We start from the raw sequence: 20236 nt of genomic DNA, 5'->3' as shown, positions 1-20236 counted from the left end.
ATAAAAATAAAAAACAGAAAAAATGAATAGAAATTAATTGAATGCAATATTAATTACAATGAATATTACAAAATAAATATTACAAAATAAACTGACCCTACAGTTCTCTCAGACCCGAGAAACTGATAAATATAATTTTTTATATATAGATACCACATTCTCAAGTGTGACTCTTGGTAGGAGACGGAATGAAGAAGATCATATCTGCAGGCAGAGGATTCCACATCGTTATTGTTCTTAGCGTAAAAAACTCTTTCCTTTGCCTTAGACAAAATCTCCTTTCTTCCAGTATAAAAGTTGCTGAGTTGCCCATAGCAACCAATCAGATCACTTCTTTCATTTTTGAAAAGGCTTCTGGAAAATGAAAGAAGCAATCTGATTGGTTGCTATGGTTAACTCAGCAATTTTTCCTCTGGACACTAACATATATTCAGCTATCCTGGTAATTTAATGTGCATAAAACATGTGACAGATGCGCTTTATTTGTGTTAAGAAAAATTACTTTGTGTTGCATTTTCATTTTATATATTATGATAAAAAGGCCCATCAAAATCTTCAGCACCAGGCCCATGATGCACTTAATCCGGCCCTGGAGCCAGATGATATATAAAAAAGTTTTTTTTCCTGGATAACCCCTTTAAAGATGTAAATAACACAATAGGCTATACTGGGAAAAAAGACAGAACTGTAGATAAAATTATGTTGCATAGGCATATACAAATACATAGGCACATAGAAAATGAAAGATACAACCTATGGAAATCAGCAAGCACATACCAGATCCATGTATGCCTACCCTAATGCATGTTTTGCTGTTGGGTGCTTCATCAGGAGGCGTGGCTAACTTCTGACCCAGTACAAGGTATTGACTTATACCAGGTCAGGAGTTAGCCTTGCCTCCTGACGAAGCACCCAACAGCAAAACTTGTGTTTGGGTAGGTATACATGGATCTGGCTCCACACATGGTATTTTCATGCCGATTTCTCTAGGTGGTATATAATCTTTGGTGTGCTATATTCAGTATTGTCCATAAGAGCATTCTGGAAAGGATTTTAACCAGTTCATGGTTTGAAAACATGTTGCATTTCACCTTTTGGTCCTCACTTCTGTGCAAAGTTATTAGATGTACTTTGCTGTATGTTCACACAATGTTTGGCGCATATGCCCAGTGTAAGATCTCCCGAGTTATACATTAAATAAGCCATGTAATTTGCCTCTACCACCCACCCCCCCTTTCCTGTGAGACCGTAGTCCACTTTAAAAATCAGCTTTACTTTCTCCAGAGTCTGCATGGCAAATAAATACATGTCTATGGAGGGGAAGGAGCTCAGCCCACCAGCTCTAGGGGAAATGCAAATTAAAGATGAAGCCTGCAGAGTATAAATCTAATATATATATGTGATAGCCTGGAGGGTGTAGGGTATGGGGAGTGTAGCTGTGCGGTAATCAAAGGGTGCTTGTTAACCCTTGCTATTCCTAACGCCAGGGTGCGGGCTCCTCAATAAAGCTTTTCCTACTGCCGCCTTCCCAGGAACGATAGGGAAGTAGATGATAATAGATTTGAGGTAGAGAATAATAGATTGTCCACAACCGGAGAGTTTTCTGTAAACAGCGTTAACTTTTACTAAAGGTTTTCTGCAAGCTTTATTAACATAACAGTCTCTCAGCATAACAGCTTTTCTTTGGAGATTGACAAAGGTTGGCACTTTAGCATTAGAGTCTTTTAGTAGTATGTGTTATTCCAGTGGATTTGGAGAATTAGTTGCGGTCCAGTAGTCACGCTAGCATTAGCAGGAATTTAGATTTTAACTCAAGATTTTGGTTCTGCTGAGGCCGGAGGTTTTGAGGCCTAGTGTGTCTTTGAAAGTTGGGTAGCACTGTCCTGTTAGTCCGGCATCCACGAGAGCAGCAACCCAAGAGAGTGATAATTGGATGCAGCTCCCTTATATGGGCAAAGGCTGGACTAATGCTAATTGGTCCATATTAATGTCAATCACCATTACAGAGATTTGTGGGTAACACGTGACCCAAGGACCTCCTAAGGTCCAACAACATACCATAGAGGTTACTAGCATGGTCACATGACCAAAGGTCCTGCAACACTGAACAAGGTAAGTACTATACATTCCTATAAAATAGAGATATAATTATTAAATATATACATACACTAACATTAGAGTTAGACTTAAAGGGGTATTCCAGGAAAAAACTTTTTATATATCAACTGGCTCCAGAAAGTTAAACAGATTTGTAAATTACTTCTATTAAAAAATCTTAATCAGTACTTATGAGCTTCTGAAGTTAAGGTTGTTCTTTTCTGTCTAAGATTTCTGGATGACACATGTCTCGGGAAACTCCCAGTTTAGAAGCAAATCCCCATAGTAAACCTCTTCTAAACATGGCGGTTCCCGAGACACGTGTCATCAGAGAGCACTTAGAAAAGAACAACCTTAACTTCAGAAGCTCATAATGACTGAACGGATTAAGATTTTTTTTTTAATAGAAGTAATTTACAAATCTGTTTAACTTTCTGGAGCCAGTTGATATATAAAAAAAAAAAAAGTTTTTTTTCTGGATAACCCCTTTAAGGAAAGGCAACTAGGAGCTGTCCCACCTGAGGAACCCTACCTGAACGTAGTTACTCTGACTTTGGGGATCTCTACACTAGATACGGTATGCAATACGGTACCGGGACACTATATATTATATATATGGCCAGATATTGTGCTACTCATGTACCCACACACGGGAGCTTATCCTGTCCGATAATATGTCTGATCGCGGGGGGGGGTCCAGCGGCTGAGATCACCCGCAATCTCTGGGCCGGCACTGCGGCGTTATGGACACAGAAGCCTGGGGCAGGAATGGAGGGGGTGTGGCATTTCCGTAACGCCAGTTACGTCAGCCTGGAGATAGCAGGGGACCCCCGCTATCAGACATGTTATCCCCCATCCTTTGCAGACATTAAAATTTGCTATGACACTTAGGCCAAAGATATTCTGTTGGTTCACTTTTGGAAGCATACACTGACAACATTTACCAGCCTATATGAGGAATGCACACCCTACACATGGTATTAACATGGCACCACAAGATTCATCTGTATATACAAAATTCTGTTATTTTTTTCTATAAGATACCGTAGACGGATACCGTAGTAAAGATGGACCATGAAACAACATTCTATAAGATACCGTAGACGGATACCGTAGTAAAGATGGACCATGAAACAACATTCTATAAGATACCGTAGACGGATACCGTAGTAAAGATGGACCATGAAACAACATTCTATAAGATACCGTAGACGGATACCGTAGTAAAGATGGACCATGAAACAACATTACATGGATATTGAGAGGATGGAAAAACACTCAACACAAGTTATTTTGTAAAAATAAATAGCAAGTTTATTGGAGCTCTAACTAAACAAGATTTGCGCCAGGATCAAAAACCAAGGAGTTTATACAAACAGTGAAATAAAGCCACATGCTGTGTGGTCATATTGACAGAGAAATTATCCAAAAATTTGAAAGCCATCTGCCTGGTCTCCAGAATGTTCCAGACATTCCAATACCATGATATTCTGTATTATCTAAGGCAACCTGTGGCTCTCCAGATGTAGGCAAACTACAGCTCCCAGCATGGAAAAGTTTGGCAGGTTATGTTGTAAGTTGTAGTTTGCTGATCTGATTAACACAAAAAGGCAAAACAAAGATATCTTTCCATTGACTTTATCAGAATAACATAAGCAGAACATACATTTTGGATCTCCTGTATATGGATTATAATTGTAACCATTCTTTAAGATACTCAAATATCTTTCCTCTTACTGCAGGTAATGCTGGAGGCTCCTCGGGACGGGACGGATACATGTCTGCACAGTGAGCAGCATCTGTAACAATAAACCAACAATCTGGATATATGGCTATAATACATTACATACACAAAATTACTACTTGGATTTATTTGTATTCTAAATACAGCTCAAGACATTTATTACGTGGCTACATTTGTTTTGCAAGCATTGAAGTGTCCAATTTTTCCGCAAGTCTTAGTTTGTACAAAAAAAGTGTATGACTTTTTTGCCCTTTTAGTCACGCATGGATTTTAAAAGGTGGGTATAGCCTGGTGTAAAGGGGCATGTCCTAACCACATGTCTAATTATAGCTCTATTGTAGCCAAAATCTACACCAGTTCAGCTCAAAACAGTCAGATTTCATTAAAGCAAGGAAAAGCCTAAAGTTTTCAGACTTTGATTTTTAACCCCTTAAGGACCAGGCCATTTTACACCTTAAGGACCGGAGCGTTTTTTGCAATTCTGACCACTGTCACTTTAAACATTAATAACTCTGGAATGCTTTTAGTTATCATTCTGATTCAGAGATTGTTTTTTCATGACATATTCTACTTTAACATAGTGGTAAAATTTTATGGTAACTTGCATCTTTTCTTGGTGAAAAATCCCAAAATTTGATGAAAAAAATGAAAATGTTGCATTTTTCTAACTTTGAAGCTCTCTGCTTGTAAGGAAAATGTATATTCAAAATACCGTATTTATCGGGGTATACCACGCACCGGCCTATAACACGCACCCTCATTTTACCAAGGATATTTGGGTAAAAAAAGTTTTTTACCCAAATATCCATGATAAAATGAGGGTGCGTGTGTGCGCGTGTATACCCCGATATACCCCCAGGAAAGGCAGGGGGAGAGAGGCCGTCGCTGCCCGCTTCTCTCCCCCTGCCTTTCCTGGGGTCTAGAGCGCTGCTGTCGGCCCTTTTCACCCCCTGGTTATCGGCGCCGCTGCCCGTTCTGTCCCCCTGACTATCGGTACCGGCGCCCCATTGCCGGCGCCGATAGCCAGGGAGAGAGAAGCGGCGCCGACAGCCAGGGGGAGAGAAGGGGCAGCGGCACCCATTGCCGGCGCCGCTGCCCCGTTGCCTCCCCCCCATCACCGGTAGCATAATTACCTGAGTCCGGTCCGCGCTGCTCCAGGCCTCCGTCGTGCGTCCCCGGCGTCATTGCTATGCGCTGAACGGCGCGGCGCTCTGATGTCATGCGCCGCGCCGTGCATAGCAATGACGCCGGGGACGCACGACGGAGGCCTGGAGCAGCGGAGCAGCGCGGACCGGACTCAGGTAATTATGCCACCGGGGATGGGGGGAGGCAACGGGGCAGCGGCGCCGGCAATGGGGGCCGCTGCCCCTTCTCTCCCCCTGGCTGTCGGCGCCGCTTCTCTCTCCCTGGCTATAGTCAGGGGGACAGAACGGGCAGCGGCGCCGATAACCAGGGGGTGAAAAGGGCCGACAGTAGCGCTCTAGACCCCAGGAAAGGCAGGGGGAGAGAAGCGGGCAGCGACGGCCTCTCTCCCCCTGCCTTTCCTGGGGGTGTATCGGCGTATAACACGCACACAGACTTTAGGCTAAAAATTTTAGCCTAAAAAGTGCGTGTTATACGCCGATAAATACGGTAATTTTTTTTGGGATTCACATATACAATATGTCTACGTTATGTTTGCATCATAAAATTTATGAATTTTTACTTTTGGAAGACATCATAGGGCTTCAAAGTTCAGCAGCAATTTTGAAATTTTTCACAAAATTTTCAAACTCACTATTTTTCAGGGACCAGTTCAGTTTTGAAGTGGATTTGAAGGGTCCTCATCTTAGAAATACCCCATAAATTACCCCATTATAAAAACTACACCCCCCAAAGTATTCAAAATGACATTCAGTAAGTGTATTAACCCTTTAGGTGTTTCACAGGAACACCATTGTATGTGTGCTCAGTCACGCTGGAGGGAACTGGGAGCAGGCTGCATGTCGACCTAGTGCTGCTGTAATTGCCCACTGGCCCCTGGTTTTTGCTTATTACGCACAGGTAGGTTAGCGTTAGGTCCCGTGCCATCTGAGAAACCTTGGCGTTGGTGTGCGGGCTCTGGTGTGTCCTTAATATAAGGATACACTGGCGAATGTCTCAATTTAAACATCAGTGTTGAGGGATTAGCCAATGTCACTGTATACATCTACCACAGTAGTGCACCTACATTTCTGTATTGTATTATTCTAATTGTTACACATCCACACCGTTTATCTGGTGTAGGATTCTATTGTGGCACTTGTAGTCCGCTGCAGGCATCCTCCATTGTATGCATTTTTATGCTGGGGATCGCCCCTAGCAACGGACTACAAGGGCAGGATCTGCTCCCCCAGTATATATGCACAACTGCATTTGGGGTTGAGCACCTCCAGCCATTTGAGACCACGTTTTTTGTTGTTGTTTCACAGGAATAGCAGCAAAGTGAAGGAGAAAATTCAAAATCTTCATTTTTTACACTTGCATGTTCTTGTAGACCCAATTTTTGAATTTTTGCAAGGGGTAAAAAGGAGAAAATTTTTACTTGTATTTGAAACCCAATTTCTCTCGAGTAAGCACATACCTCATATGTCTATGTAAAGTGTTCAGCGGGCGCAGTAGAGGGCTCAGAAGGGAAGGAGCGACAAATGGTTTTTGGGGGGCATGTCACCTTTAGGAAGCCCCTATGGTGCCAGGACAGAAGAAAAAAAAAAAAAAAAAAAACACATGGCATACCATTTTGGAAACTAGACCCCCTCAGGGAACGTAACAAGGGGTAAAGTGAACCTTAATACCCCACAGGTGATTCACAACTTTTGAATATGTAAAAAAAAAAAAAATATATATATAAATTTTTTACCTAAAATGCTTGTTTTCCCAAAAATTTTACATTTTTAAAAAGGGTAATAGCAGAAAATACCCCCCCAAATTTGTTAGGCAATTTCTCCGAGTACGGCGATACCCCATATGTGGCCCTAAACTGTTGCCTTGAAATACGACAGGGCTCCAAAGTGAGAGCGCCATGCGCATTTGAGGCCTAAATTGGGGACTTGCATAGGGGTGGACATTGGGAATCACTGGCGTAGAATACCCCTAACAGGGTGCCTCCAGCTGTTAAACTCCCAGCATGCCTAGACAGTCAAAGGCTATCTGGCAATACTGGGAGTAGTTGTTTTGCAACAGCTGGAGGCTCAGTTTTGGAAACAGTGGCGTACCAGACGTTTTTCATTTTTATTGGGGAGGGGAGGGGGGCTGTGTAGGGGTATGTGTATATGTAGTGTTTTTTACTTTTTATTTTATTGTGTGTTAGTGTAATGTAGTGTTTTTAGGGTACAGTCGCACGGGCGGGGGTTCACAGTAGTTTCTCGCTGGCAGTTTGAGCTGCGGCAGAAAATTTGCCGCACCTCAAACTTGCAGCCGGATACTTACTGTAATCCTCCGCCCATGTGAGTGTGCCCTGTACATTCACATTGTGGAGGGGGGGGGGGGGGAACATCCAGCTGTTGCAAAACTACAACTTCCAGCATGTATGGTCTATCAGTGCATGCTGAGAGTTGTAGTTTTGCAACAGCTGGAGGCACACTGGTTGTGAAACACTGAGTTTGGTAACAAACTCAGTGTTTTGCAACCAGTGTGCCTTCAGCTGTTGCAAAAGCTACAACCCCCAGCACGTACGGACAGCGGAAGGGTATGCTGGGTCTTGTAGTTATGCAACAGCTGGAGGCATACTACTTTTACTGGGGATGCTGGGGATTGTAGTTATGCAACAGCTGGAGACAAACTGGTTTGCTACTTAACTCAGTGTGCCTTCAGCTGTTGCAAAACTACAAGTCCCAGCATGCCCATAAGGGAATGCTGGGAGTTGTGGTGGTCTGCCTCCTGCTATTGCCTAACTACAGCTCCCAGCATGCCCTTTTTGCATGCTGGGAGCTGTTGCTAAGCAACAGCAGGAGGCTGTCTGGGATGTATTTTCTGTAATTTTTTGGGCTGTAGAGACTGGCACATCACTTTACAGCTGTAACCAATTATGGCGCAAAAAATAAAATGTGCGGAAACGAAAGAATGTTTTACCTTTAAAAGGGTACTCCGGTGGAAAGATTATTATTATTATTTTTTTTTTTATCAACTGGTGCCAGAAAGTTAAACAGATTTGTAAATTAGGTCTATTAAAAAATCTTATTCCTTCCAGTACTTATTAGCTGCTGAATACTACAGAGGAAATTCTTTTATTTTTGGAACACAGAGCTCTCTGTTGACATCACTAGCATAGTGCTCTCTGGACAGTTCTTATAATGGACAGAGATGTCAGCAGAGTAGGAGAAAATCCCCGTAGTAAACATATGCTGCTCTGGTCAGTTCGTAAAATAGACAGAGATGGCAGCAGAAAGCACTGTGCTTGTGATTCAGCAGAGAGCACTATGTTCCAAAAAGAAAATAATTTCCTCTGTAGCATTCAGCAGCTAATAAGTACTGGAAGAATTAAGATTTTTTTAATAGAAGTAATTTACAAATCTGTTTAACTTTCTGACACCAGTTGATAAAAATAAATAAAAAAAAGTTTTCCACCGGAGTACCCCTTTAAGCTTAACCCCTTAAGGACTGAGCCCTTTTTCACCTTAAGGACTAAGCCTTTTTTTGCAATTCTGACCACTGTCACTTTATGCATTAATAACTCTGGGATGCTTTTACCGATTATTCTGATTCCGAGATAGTTTTTTTTGTAAATAATATTTATTAAAAGTTTTTCAAAATATTTAACAAGACAGACTGCATCATGTGATGCATCCACACATGCAGGAAATGTGTAATACAAATGTAACTTTCTTTCATGTATCAAGAACAATAAAAAGAAATTAAACTCAAATTGTGGTTGTTTGTTATAAGTAAATATCAGGCCTAATCCTATAGGAAAAAGATGACTAATGATACATAGGAATGGTGTGTGTACTCCAGGATGTGTACAGAGCGATTATGAAACAATACACTAGCGGTGTAGCGATTTTGGTGAACAGCCCTGACAGAATGCAAACATCTCTAATTGGTGATACACAAATTAAAATATCTATACAATGTGAGGCCATAATCCAGCTACCCCATCTTTTTTGGAAGGCTTTAAAAAAGGTATTGGATCCTAGTGCTATGATTTTCTCAAAAGAGTAAGTGGTGTTAATCTTATTTATCACCAACTCAATCGATGGCACAGTACTAGATTTCCAGTGACACACTAACGCTATTTTAGCTATTATGCACATTATGCAGTATAAGTCCCGTGTGGATTTGGATAAAGAGGAAAGGTCAAGGAATAAAAGGGCCGATTGTGGTGACCAGGGTATACTGTCCCCCAAAACTGTCCTCAGTAATGCGGAGAAGGCAGTCCAAAAAGGCCTAATGTGTGGGCAATCCCATAAGATGTGGTACAATGTGCCCTTCGCTCCACAGTTCCTCCAACACCATTCAGATGTTTCAGGATAAATCCTTGCTAATCTGTCTGGCATGTAATACCATCTTAAAGGGGTATTTCAGGCAAAACTATAGAGATATAGATATAGATATACATCTCAACTGGCTCCGGAAAGTTAAACAGATTTGTAAATTACTTCTATTAAAAAATCTTAATCCTTCCAATAGTTATTAGCTTCTGAAGTTTTCTGTCTGCCTAACTGCTCAATGATGATGTCACATCCCGGGAGCTGTGCATGATGGGAGAATATCCCTATAGGAACTGCACAGCTCCCGGGACGTGAGTAAGGATAATAAAATGAACATGACATATTTCTTCAACCTGGGTGATAAAACATGAGTCATGTTTAAAACTCTGAAAGTGGATGTCTATCTGCTTAAAAAGAAGTATTTTTGGTGTATTTTGTACGGCAATTTTTAAACATTGCAAATTAGTCATCCATAAAACCATATGATTTGATTTTTAAATCACAGATCTACAATGAGAAGGAAGGATTTTCTGGCACCAGGTATGCTCTTAAAGATCACTTTTATTCATGCCATAGCAAGGAAACAGACATCACAGAACTGTAGTAATCTGACGCGTTTCGCTCTCTTGAGCTTAAACGTAGGTCTACGTTTAAGCTCAAGAGAGAGCGAAACGCGTCAGATTACTACAGTCCTGTGATGTCTGTTTCCTTGCTATGGCATGAATAAAAGTGATCTTTTAGAGCATACCTGGTGCCGGACAATCCTTCCTTCTCACACGCTGTTGAAGCCGGGGTGGTGGGTCCGTGGAAGCACAGGTGTGTTGGGGATCTGCCTCTGGAGGAGAGCGGACACCATTGCATTTGGACAGATCTACAATGTCACACAAAAAAGTACTGAAAATAAGTTACCTTAAAAAAAAAAAAAAAGCTGAAAGAAGAAACAAATGCATGAGATGCTACACAGTTATTTTGCAAGGCTATTTTTATGCCACAAAATAAAAAATGTGCGTGAAGTATACCTAAAAAGGTAAAACCACATGTCACAGATTTGTTGAAAAATGTCACCATACATTTCACTCATAGGTTAAAATTCACTGCATATAGAAAATGAACAAGCAGATTTTTTTGCAGTACATAAGCTTTATTAAATAAAAGTCCCACGTTATGTAAGAAGTGTCCCCAAACAATAGACAGATCCACTTCTATGACCTCCCACAGTCAGCTGTAATCTGTGGATGAACTGGGCTGGGCTTAAAATTTTCCTATAGTGCCTCCACAGGCGTAAATGAAGTATTACACTGTGCCAACTGAAATGAAAGAGCTGAACATATAACAAGTAGACATGCCAGGTCCACTCTTTATAGCAAATCTCCGATGACTGTCTACCCACTATTAACCTAGAATTACAAAGTAGGGTTAATGGTTTGCCCCTTTAAAAAGGGCTAGGCCACTTCCATGGAAAGGACCAGTGTACATTTATAGACATGATTTAAAAACTATTAGCATGAGAAAATTTAATGTAACTATTCTGAAAAGTTTCAGTCATTCCCAAAGAGGAGCGGTGTAGACAAGATTTATTGTAGTCCATTTTAAATATTTTTTTTTATTAAGAAGATCACATTGACATAAATTATAAAGAAAAGAAAATTACCTTGCATTGGGAAGGCGATGAGATCGCTGCTAAGATTCATCTTGATCCCCAGCGCATGCCATGGATCAATCAAGCCATTTGGAAAAATGATTCTGCTGCTTTGGACATTGAGACCTCCATAATTTTCATTAGTTTGCTCAACTGCCCCATTGACCACAGGTAAAGTGAAACCCTTCCCATATACGTCAGTACATTGCTGAACATGGTAACTGCAAAAGAACAGAAACACAACGTCTTATGAACAAGCGTTAACATTTAAAGGTTATGCTAGATCACAATATGTACTGAAGCTTTGTCTCTGTTTTTTTGAATGTCCAAATTTTCCTTTTATCTAAATAGGTTAAAATTCTGTGATTATTAATTTGTTAATATATCTTTACATCATACAGAGTTCCAATATTCTTATCCATAGCTTCAAATCATTTTATTACCAGTCTATATTGATTTTTCTAGTTGACATTTTTTATTTTCTTATTGTCCATGGAATCTGGGAAATGAAAATCTGAGTCTCCATGAATTTAGCTGTAATGATTTTATTACACGTCGTCTTTCTCGCTCTTCTTCAGCCCCACCCGTGTACCTAATAGGCTGCACCAATCTCCTGATCCCTCCCTTCTCCTTCAGCGGCCCAGAGGTTTTACCACTCTTCCTTGCTTTCTCACATCTGTTATGTGGGGTTTGTGCTTGCAGTCTACCCTTGGCTCAAGTCCTGCAGGAACTTGTGGGAACTGAGTTCCTGCACTTTTTCCACAGCAGGAACACAGTCCATATTAGCAGGACCAGTCCTTGAGTGGACAGCTTGGGTGAGTTCCCTCCTTTTTTCCCCCGAGGACTTGACCCCTGAGTTTACCCTTAGTGATTTTTTTTTGCATTTATGCTGGTGAAATTTTTTACATTCAAAGCCACAGCAGGCGGTCAACTAAAATGATAACTAGTTTGGGTGGTTCAAGGGCGGATTTGCCCAATAGGAGTCAGATGGTGGCAAGTACCATAACCTTTAGACCCTTTGTTTAGCAGTGTTGGTAAATATGTGCCTCATTTCCATTCTATTTATAAATGCTGTGGCCAACCCACAATCAGTGAGTTTTTTTTTCCGGGGGGGATGGGGGGGTGGTAAAGAGAAGGCCTCCTGGTGGTGAACTCATGTCTCGGCCATCTCTAAGTCTTCATCTGGCTAACTCTCAGAAAGCTGTGTGTTTTCTTCTGACAACTCTCCGCTTCACCCTACCTTCTCAGTGTTTCAGGGGCACTGAGGGATGGAAAATAACACAAAGGACAGCTCATACAGAATGCAGGTAAGGAGGAAAGCACACATAGAGCAGTTTGCAGGATGCAATTTCATACACGTTGTGCAATTGTAGAGAAAAAGCAAAGCTCAATCAAAGCACAGACAGACCGAACATCAAATATGAAGTACTAGGAGCACACACCAACACCAGATTTAATGCTAAAAGCTGTCTGCAAATATCAGAGGTCTGAAAAGGAATAAAAAGGAAAGAAAATTGCAGATACATAGGGGAATGTTTTCACTCAAGTAAATTACCATAACATATGTATAGAAAATTGTTTCAATGTCAAAGGTGTCCACAGCCTTTAAAAATATATTTCTACTTGACTGCATGTGTGTGACTGAGCGTATGAATTCAATAGTTTTACAATTGTGCGGAGCATTTCAAGAACAAGTGCCCATATACTGTTCATGCCCACTGGCCCTCTGCTGGCAGGGTCCACCCAAATATTACATAAAGAACTAATACACTGAAGTCATTACCAAGCAAACATAAAAACCACATTATAACCAATAAGGTCTTCTACAATATCAGTGTACAAGTGGTTACTTCCACAATCTAAGAAATGAGAAAACCATTATGATATAACGAGAATATGGATGCAAACCGCAAATCCATCTAGTCATAGGGAGCAGTCCTGAGACATCCCTGGCATTTATTCCTGTTCTGTTGGAAATAATGCAAAATGTATCTCTGAGATCTGTAAAATCTAGTCTACGCTCCTATAAATACTCTCACGGGAGTCAGGTGGTTGTCAACACCTGCAGACAGTACTGAACTGTTAAGGGAAATTTATCACCTCATTTTTTTAAAGTATGCATTTAAACATTTTTTTTTTTGTTTTTTTAATAACCTGTTTAATTTTAGGTTGTCTTTTATATAATCATGGGAATGGGGGAGCTAGACCTCTTGCAAGATGATAGTTGCAAGTATACCCACCATTTAATTCCCCCTTTATTACACTCTGTGCAAATTCATCACCCCTCTCTTTATAAAGTGGCACAAGGGGATAAAGGGGGAATCAAATGGCATAGGGGTTGGTAAACAGGGGGTGATGAATTTGCACAGAGGGTAATAAAGGGAGAATGAAATAGCACTTGGGGGGGCGATCAAGAGGAAATTATATGGCATAGGAGTTCTAAAGGGGGGATTATTTGGCACAGGGAGAATAAAGCGTCACGGCAGGTGGGGGGGGGGGGGGTATCAGGGAAGGAGGGAGGGTGAGTGATGTGGCTGGCAGACATACAGAAGCAGGAGACCTGTGTTTAAACAGTGGTCTTCTGCTTCTGTGCTGGGGCCACTGCAGGGAGGTGTGCAGTGGGGGCCTGGGCCCCCTGGGCCCTTACTGGGGTATTGGCTGTACCCCCCTGACAGCGGGTCTGTGTACAAGGTAGGGCCATCACATAAGCCTGGTTGTCCCCTATTGAGAGTGTTTTGTCCCCTATTGGAAATGTTTTGGTGTGTCTGCATCAGTTATTGGGAGTGTCCCCTATTAGGAGGGTGCAAATGCAGTAAGTCTTATGGGAATTTAAAACTGTCCACAATTTTTTTTTTTTTTTTTTTACCAATGTATTATTCTCAAATCCCTGAGGAAACACCTAGTTAATATACCAGCGTTTTCTCTTTTTGATATGATTCATCAAATGGGTGTAAGTGTTGCTTTCTCCTTCCATTTTTAATTTTTAATTTTAATTTTACTTGTTATCTTGTAAAATTCTTAAAACTCAAATAAACAGTTATAAAAAATAAAAATAAAAAAAAACTGTCCACTATTGGATTTTACTGTTCCTGACACACGCTCAAATGCTGACATAACAAACGTGAGGATAATGCAACTACCCTGAAACTTACTTCAACTAGCCACAGCATTTCTACATTAAAATTTTAGAACTGTGGGATAACAAAGAATAAGAATATGGGGTGGGGGCAGTCCCATTTTAAAGGGGTACTCCAGTGGAAAAACATTTTTTTTTTCAAATCAACTGGTGCCAGAAAGTTAAACAGATTTGTAAATTACTCCAATTAAAAAATCTTAACCCTTCCAGTACTTATCAGCTGCTGTATTCTCCACAGGAAGTCAAGTAGTTCTTTCCAGTCTGACCACAGTGCTCTCTGCTGACACCTCTATCCATGTCAGGAACTGTCCAGAGCAGGATAGGTTTGCTATGGGGATTTGCTCCCACTCTGGACAGTTCCTGACACAGACAGAGGTGGCAGCAGAGAACACTTTAATCAGACGGAAAACAACAACTCACTTTCCTCTGTATTATACAGCAGCTGATAAGTACTGGAAGGTTTAAGATTTTTTTTACCTCTTAAGGACCCAGCCATTTTACACCTTAGGACCCGGCCATTTTTTTGCACATCTGACCACTATCACTTTAAACATTAATAACTCTGGGATGCTTTTAGTTATCATTCTGATTCAAAGATTGTTTTTTTTGTGACATATTCTACTTTAACATAGTGGTAAAATTTTTTGGTAACTTGCATCCTTTCTTGGTGAAAAATCCCCAAATTTGATGAAAAATTTGAAAATTTTGCATTTTTTTCTAACTTTGAAGCTCTCTGCTTGTAAGGAAAATGGATATTCCAAATATTTTTTTTATTCACATATACAATATGTCTACTTTATATTTGCATAATAAAATTTACGTGTTTTTACTTTTGGAAGACACCAGAGGGCTTCAAAGTTCAGCAGCAATTTTCCAATTTTTCATAAAATTTCCAAAATCACAATTTTTCAGGGACCAGTTCAGGTTTGAAGTGGATTTGAAGGGTCTTCATCTTAGAAATACCCCATAAATTACCCCATTATAAAAACTGCACCCCCCAAAGTATTCAAAATTACATTCAGTAAGCGTTTTAACCCTTTAGGGGTTTCACAGGAATAGCAGCAAAGTGAAGGAGAAAATTCACAATCTTCATTTTTTACACTCGCATGTTCTTGTAGACCCAATTTTTGAATTTTTACAAGGGGTTAAAAGGAGAAAATGTATACATCTATTTGTAGCCCAATTGCTCTCGAGTAAGCACATACCTCATATGTCTATGTAAAGTGTTCGGCGGGCACAGTAGAGGGCTCAGAAGGTAAGGAGTGACAAGGGGATTTTGGAGCGTATGTTTTTTCTGAAATGGTTTTTGGGGGGCATGTTGTATTTAGGAAGCCCCTATGGTGCCAGAACAGGAAAAAAAAAAAACACATGACATACCATTTTGGAAACTAGACCCCTTGAGGAACGTAACAAGGAATAAAGTGAGCCTTAATACCCCACAGGTGTTTCACGACTTTTGCATATGTAAAAAAAAAAATTAAAAAATTTCAATAAATGTGTGTTTCCCCCCAAATTTCACATTTTTGCAAGGTTTAATAGCAGAAAATACCCCCCAAAATTTGTAACCCCATCTCTTCTGAGTATGGAGGTACCCCATAAGTTGACCTGAAGTGCACTACGGGCGAACTACAATGCTCAGAAGAGAAGGAGTCATATTTGGCTTTTTGAGAGCAAATTTTGCTCGAAGGCATGTCGCATTTAGGAAGCCCCTATGGTGCCAGGACAGCAAAAAATACCCACATTCCATACCATTTTGGAAACTAGACCCCTTGAGGATTGTAGCAAGGAATAAAAAAAGTGAGCCTTAATACCCCACAGGGGTTTCGCGACTTTTGCATACGTAAAAAAAATTTTTTTTGCACTAAAATTGTGTTTCCCCCCCCAAAATTTAAAATTTTTGCAAGGGTTAATAGCAGAAAATACCCCCAAAATGTGTAACCCCATCTCTTCTGAGTATGGAGGTACCACATAAGTTGACCTGAAGCATACTACGGGCGAACTACAATGCTCCGAAGAGAAGGAGTCATATTCTTCTTTTTGAGAGCAAATTTTGCTCGGGGGGGCATGTCGCATTTAGGAAGCCCCTATGGTGCCAGAACAGCAAAATAACCCCCACATGGCATACCATTTTGGAAACTAGACCCCTTGTGGAACGTAACAAGGGGTACAGTGAGCATTTACCCCCCACTGGTGTCTGTCAGATCTTTGGAACAGTGGGCTGTACAAAGTGTTTAATTTGCACAGCCCACTGTTCCAAAGATCTGTCAGACACCAGTGGGGTGTAAATTATCACTGCACCCCTCATTACATTCCGTGAGGGGTGTAGTTTCCGAAATGGGGTCACGTGTTTTTTTTTTTTTTTTTTTTTTTTTTGCGTTTGTCAAAACCGCTGTAACAATCAGCCACCCCTGTGCAAATCACCTCAAATGTACATGGTGCACTCTCCCTTCTGGGCCTTGTTGTGCGCCCCCAGAGCACTTTGCGCCCACATATGGGGTATCTCCGTAGTCGGGAGAAATTGCGTTACAAATTTTGAGGGGCTTTTTTCCCCTTTTACCTCTTGTCAAAATGAAAAGTATAGGGCAACACCAGCATGTTAGTGTAAAAAATTTATTTTTTTACACTAACATGCTGGTGTAGACCCCAACTTCACCTTTTCATAAGGGGTGAAAGGAGAAAAAGCCCCCCAAAATTTGTAAGGCAATTTCTCCCGGGTACGGCGATACCCCATATGTGACCCTAAACTGTTGCCTTGAAATACGACAGGGCTCCAAAGTGAGAGCGCCATGCGCATTTGAGGCATGAATTAGGGATTTGCATAGGGGTGGACATAGGGGTATTCTACGCCAGTGATTCCCAAACAGGGTGCCTCCAGCTGTTGCAAAACTCCCAGCATGCTTGGACAGTCAACGGCTGTCCAGAAATACTGGGAGTTGTTTTGTAACAGCTGGAGGCTCCATTTTGAAAACAGTGGCGTACCAGATGTTTTTCATTTTTTTGGGGAGGGGAGGGGGGCCGTGTAGGGGTATGTGTATATGTAGTGTTTTTTACTTTTTATTTTATTTTGTGTTAGTGTAGTGTAGTGTTTTTAGGGTACAGTCACAGGGGCGTGGGGTTACAGTGAGTTTCCCGCTGTGAGTTTGAGCTGCCGTGCAAAATTTGCTGCATCGCAAACTTGCAGCCTGATACTCACTGTAAGCCCCTGCCCATGTGAATGTACCCTGTACATTCACAGGGGGGGGGGGGGGGACCTCCAACTGTTGCAAAACTACAACTCCCAGCATGCACAGTCTATCAGTGCATGCTGGTAGTTATAGTTTTGCAACAGCTGGAGGCACACGGGTTGGGAAACACTGAGTTAGGAAACAGACAATGTTTCCCAACCAGTGTGCCTCCTGTTGTTGCAAAACCACAACTCCCAAACATTCTCAGGCATGCTGGAAGTAGTAGTTCGGCAACATCTTTAGAGCCAGATGTTGCCAAACTACAACTCCCAGCATGCTTGGAGTTCTAGTTTGCAACATCTGTAGGACTACAGTTTGCAGACCACTAATACAGTGGTTCCCAATCTGTGCCCTTTCAGATGTTGCAAAACTACAATTCCCAGTATGAAAAAAACTGTCCAGGCATGCTGGGAGTTGTAGTTCTGTAACATCTGGCCCTTCAGATGTTGCAGAACTACAACTCCCAGCATGCCTGGACAGTAAGGGCATGCTGAGGATGTGTAGTTTTGCAACATCTGGAAGGGCACAGTGGTCCCAAAACTGCGGACCTCCAGATGTTGCAAAACTGCAACTCCCAGCATGCCCAGATGCCAAGGGCTGGCTGGGCCTGCTGGGAGTTGTAGTATACAGGGTCCCAATACAGCAATGCATGTCGCTTTACGGTCTGTAAAGTGCCCGACCACGGCTGAAGAGGAACTCACCGCCATCTTCATCGCCGGGATCCGGGTCTTCAGGGATGAGGCAAGTACCGGGGCCGGGCCACAGCACTCCCCTGTCCCCCGCCGCATCCTTCGGTGTTCCTCCCGTCCTCTCCGGACTTCCAGGGGCCGGGCAGGACGGGAAGAAGTAACCGCCCCCCCCCCCTGCGATTGGTCGGTTAACTAACCGACAGATCGCAGGGTATAGGAGGAGGTGGCAGGCTTGCCACCTCACTCCTATACGTTAGCATGGTCCTGGCTGTCTGTGACAGCCGGGATCATGCGAAATTACCGGGCGGTTGGGTCCCAGAGAGCCGATCATCCTGGTATCGCCGCAGATCGCAAGGGCGATTTCCCTTGCGATTTGCAGCGATCGCCGACATGAGGGGCCTACATGGCCCCCCTCGGCGTTTGCCCTGGATCCCTGCTGATTTCAGCAGGGATCCGCTTCCGATCTCCGCCGGGTGAGCGGCGGAGACCAGGAAAAGACCATGAGATATGCATACGTCATGGGTCCTTAAGACCCAGGGTGTGATGATGTATGCATACGTCATGGGTCCTTAAGGGGTTAATAGAAGTAATTTACAAAATCAGTTTAACTTTCTGAAGCCAGTTGATATGAAGAAAAAAATAAATTCTTCCACGAGAGTACCCCTTTACTCTCTCTCTGGTCAGGTTACAATTATTTTTAATCTACTTTAGTCCTATGTACTTAAATGGGCACTGTCACTTTCAAAAACTTACTTTTGATCAGTCAGGGTCTAGGTGTTCAGACCCCAACTGATCACTAGAACAAGCCAGGAAAAGTGCACGCCAAGTGCATTGCCTCCCGATTCTCAGATGCGTGCTTCTCTTCCCACTTGTTTTAGCGATCAGTTAGGGACTGACCACTCAAGCTCCAGCCGATCAAAACATTTGACACACCTCTATGACATGTCAAAAACATTTTTAAGGAGCTTTGAAGGGGGGAGAGCTGTGGGCATATGCATTGTGGGTGGGCATGATGAATGGAGAGAGGGATCTTTTTTTATATCTGCCTTTAGGACTTCAAAAATATGACTCCAAACCCTAAAATGCCTCTAAAATTCTTGAGGATACTGACAAACCGATTTATCATGCAGAGGTACTGTGATCAATTTGTAATAGTAAAGAAGAAAGTTGCAGCACTCACCAGGTATTTGAAAGTCTAATATATTCTAATTTCAGGAGAGCATACACATGGCAAGGTGTGCAGGACGTGGGCAAGGGCAGTTTAGCTGCACAATGGCACTTCAATCGGCCCTTGCTTCATGGACTATTAGATACCTGGTAAGTGCTGCAACTTTCTTCTTTGCCATTACCTGTTTGGATGTTTGATGCTTTGAAGCAGAGCACCACTGCAGGGTAATGTGTAGCAGTCTGTGCTGCAAGATACTTCTGTCTGCACACACATATATATTGGAACCAGCTGATCGTACCAACTCCTGCATTCTCTTCTACTGTGTACTGTGATAAATTTGGCTCAACTTCAGACTGGAAGATTTAAGCTTACATTGTCAAAGTATACAGGAATACTACATTTATCATAAAGTCGTCCCATGCCTAGAAGTACAAAAATTTTTTTTTTAAATGGATAGGGGATAAGTTTTAGATCGCTATGTGCGGGGGGGGGGGGGGGGGGGGGGCATGACGCGCAACTCTGGGGGAGAGAGCTTTGTACAGGAGATCGCAGGTGGCCACAGTTGTTGAACCCCCGTTATCTAAAACTTATACTCTATCTTGCAGATCGGGGATAAGTTTTTCTGTACTATTAGGCATGGGACTTCTCCTTTAAGTCTATCTGCGTTCTCCATTTTAAAAAGGGGTAATTATTGTCAATTACAAGAGGCTATGTTTTTATACGGAACCCATCGTACGGAGAATGCTGTCCATCATGTTCTAGATCTGCTCAGCCCCTCCTGGTCTAGAACATGGACTGCATTCTCAGTACGACAGGTGCCCTTTAAAAGCACAGGAGGAGAGTTATCAAAACTTGTGTAGATGAAAAGTTGACCAGTTGCCAATAGCAACCAGATTACTTTTATTTTTCAATAGCCTTTTTAAAAATGAAAGAAGCAATCTGGTTGGTTGCTGTAGGCCCTTGTATTTAACAATGATTACCCCTTTTAAAAAGGGAGAGTGCAGATTGGACCAAACTTTTAAGTTGACAGGTTCCCTTTAAAGTGCTTAGGGTCCTACATATTCTGACCTTTTCTTGCAATAGTAGTCATTA

At 41.9% G+C, this 20236-nt stretch overlaps 1 protein-coding gene and 1 long non-coding RNA gene across 4 annotated transcripts in view; one reads left to right on the top strand and one right to left on the bottom strand.

Annotated features, from left to right (window-relative positions):
• Positions 1-3262, top strand: part of LOC130361650 (uncharacterized) — a 34053-nt gene extending 30791 nt beyond the window's left edge. The window contains exon 3 of the long non-coding RNA XR_008891098.1: positions 3138-3262. This is a non-coding gene — a long non-coding RNA (uncharacterized LOC130361650). The remainder of the gene's footprint in view (positions 1-3137) is intronic.
• A 142-nt stretch (positions 3263-3404) lies between these two features.
• The window catches only part of LOC130361648 (putative serine protease K12H4.7), an 87466-nt gene continuing 70634 nt past the window's right edge, over positions 3405-20236 (bottom strand). For 2 of the 3 annotated variants that reach the window (XM_056564891.1, XM_056564892.1), the window contains exons 8-9: positions 10940-11148; positions 3405-3896 (exon numbers count right to left, since the gene is read on the bottom strand). In XM_056564891.1, the coding sequence (XP_056420866.1) occupies positions 3787-3896; positions 10940-11148 (319 nt within the window). In that variant the 3' untranslated portion in view covers positions 3405-3786. The remainder of the gene's footprint in view (positions 3897-10939; positions 11149-20236) is intronic. The other variant, XM_056564889.1, reaches the window with a different exon arrangement.

Source organism: Hyla sarda, chromosome 3 (assembly GCF_029499605.1).
Source record: "Hyla sarda isolate aHylSar1 chromosome 3, aHylSar1.hap1, whole genome shotgun sequence".
Taxonomy (NCBI): Eukaryota; Metazoa; Chordata; class Amphibia; order Anura; family Hylidae; genus Hyla; species Hyla sarda.
The sequence above is the reverse complement of the archived record's forward strand: the minus strand, read 5'-3'. Positions and strand labels throughout refer to the sequence as shown.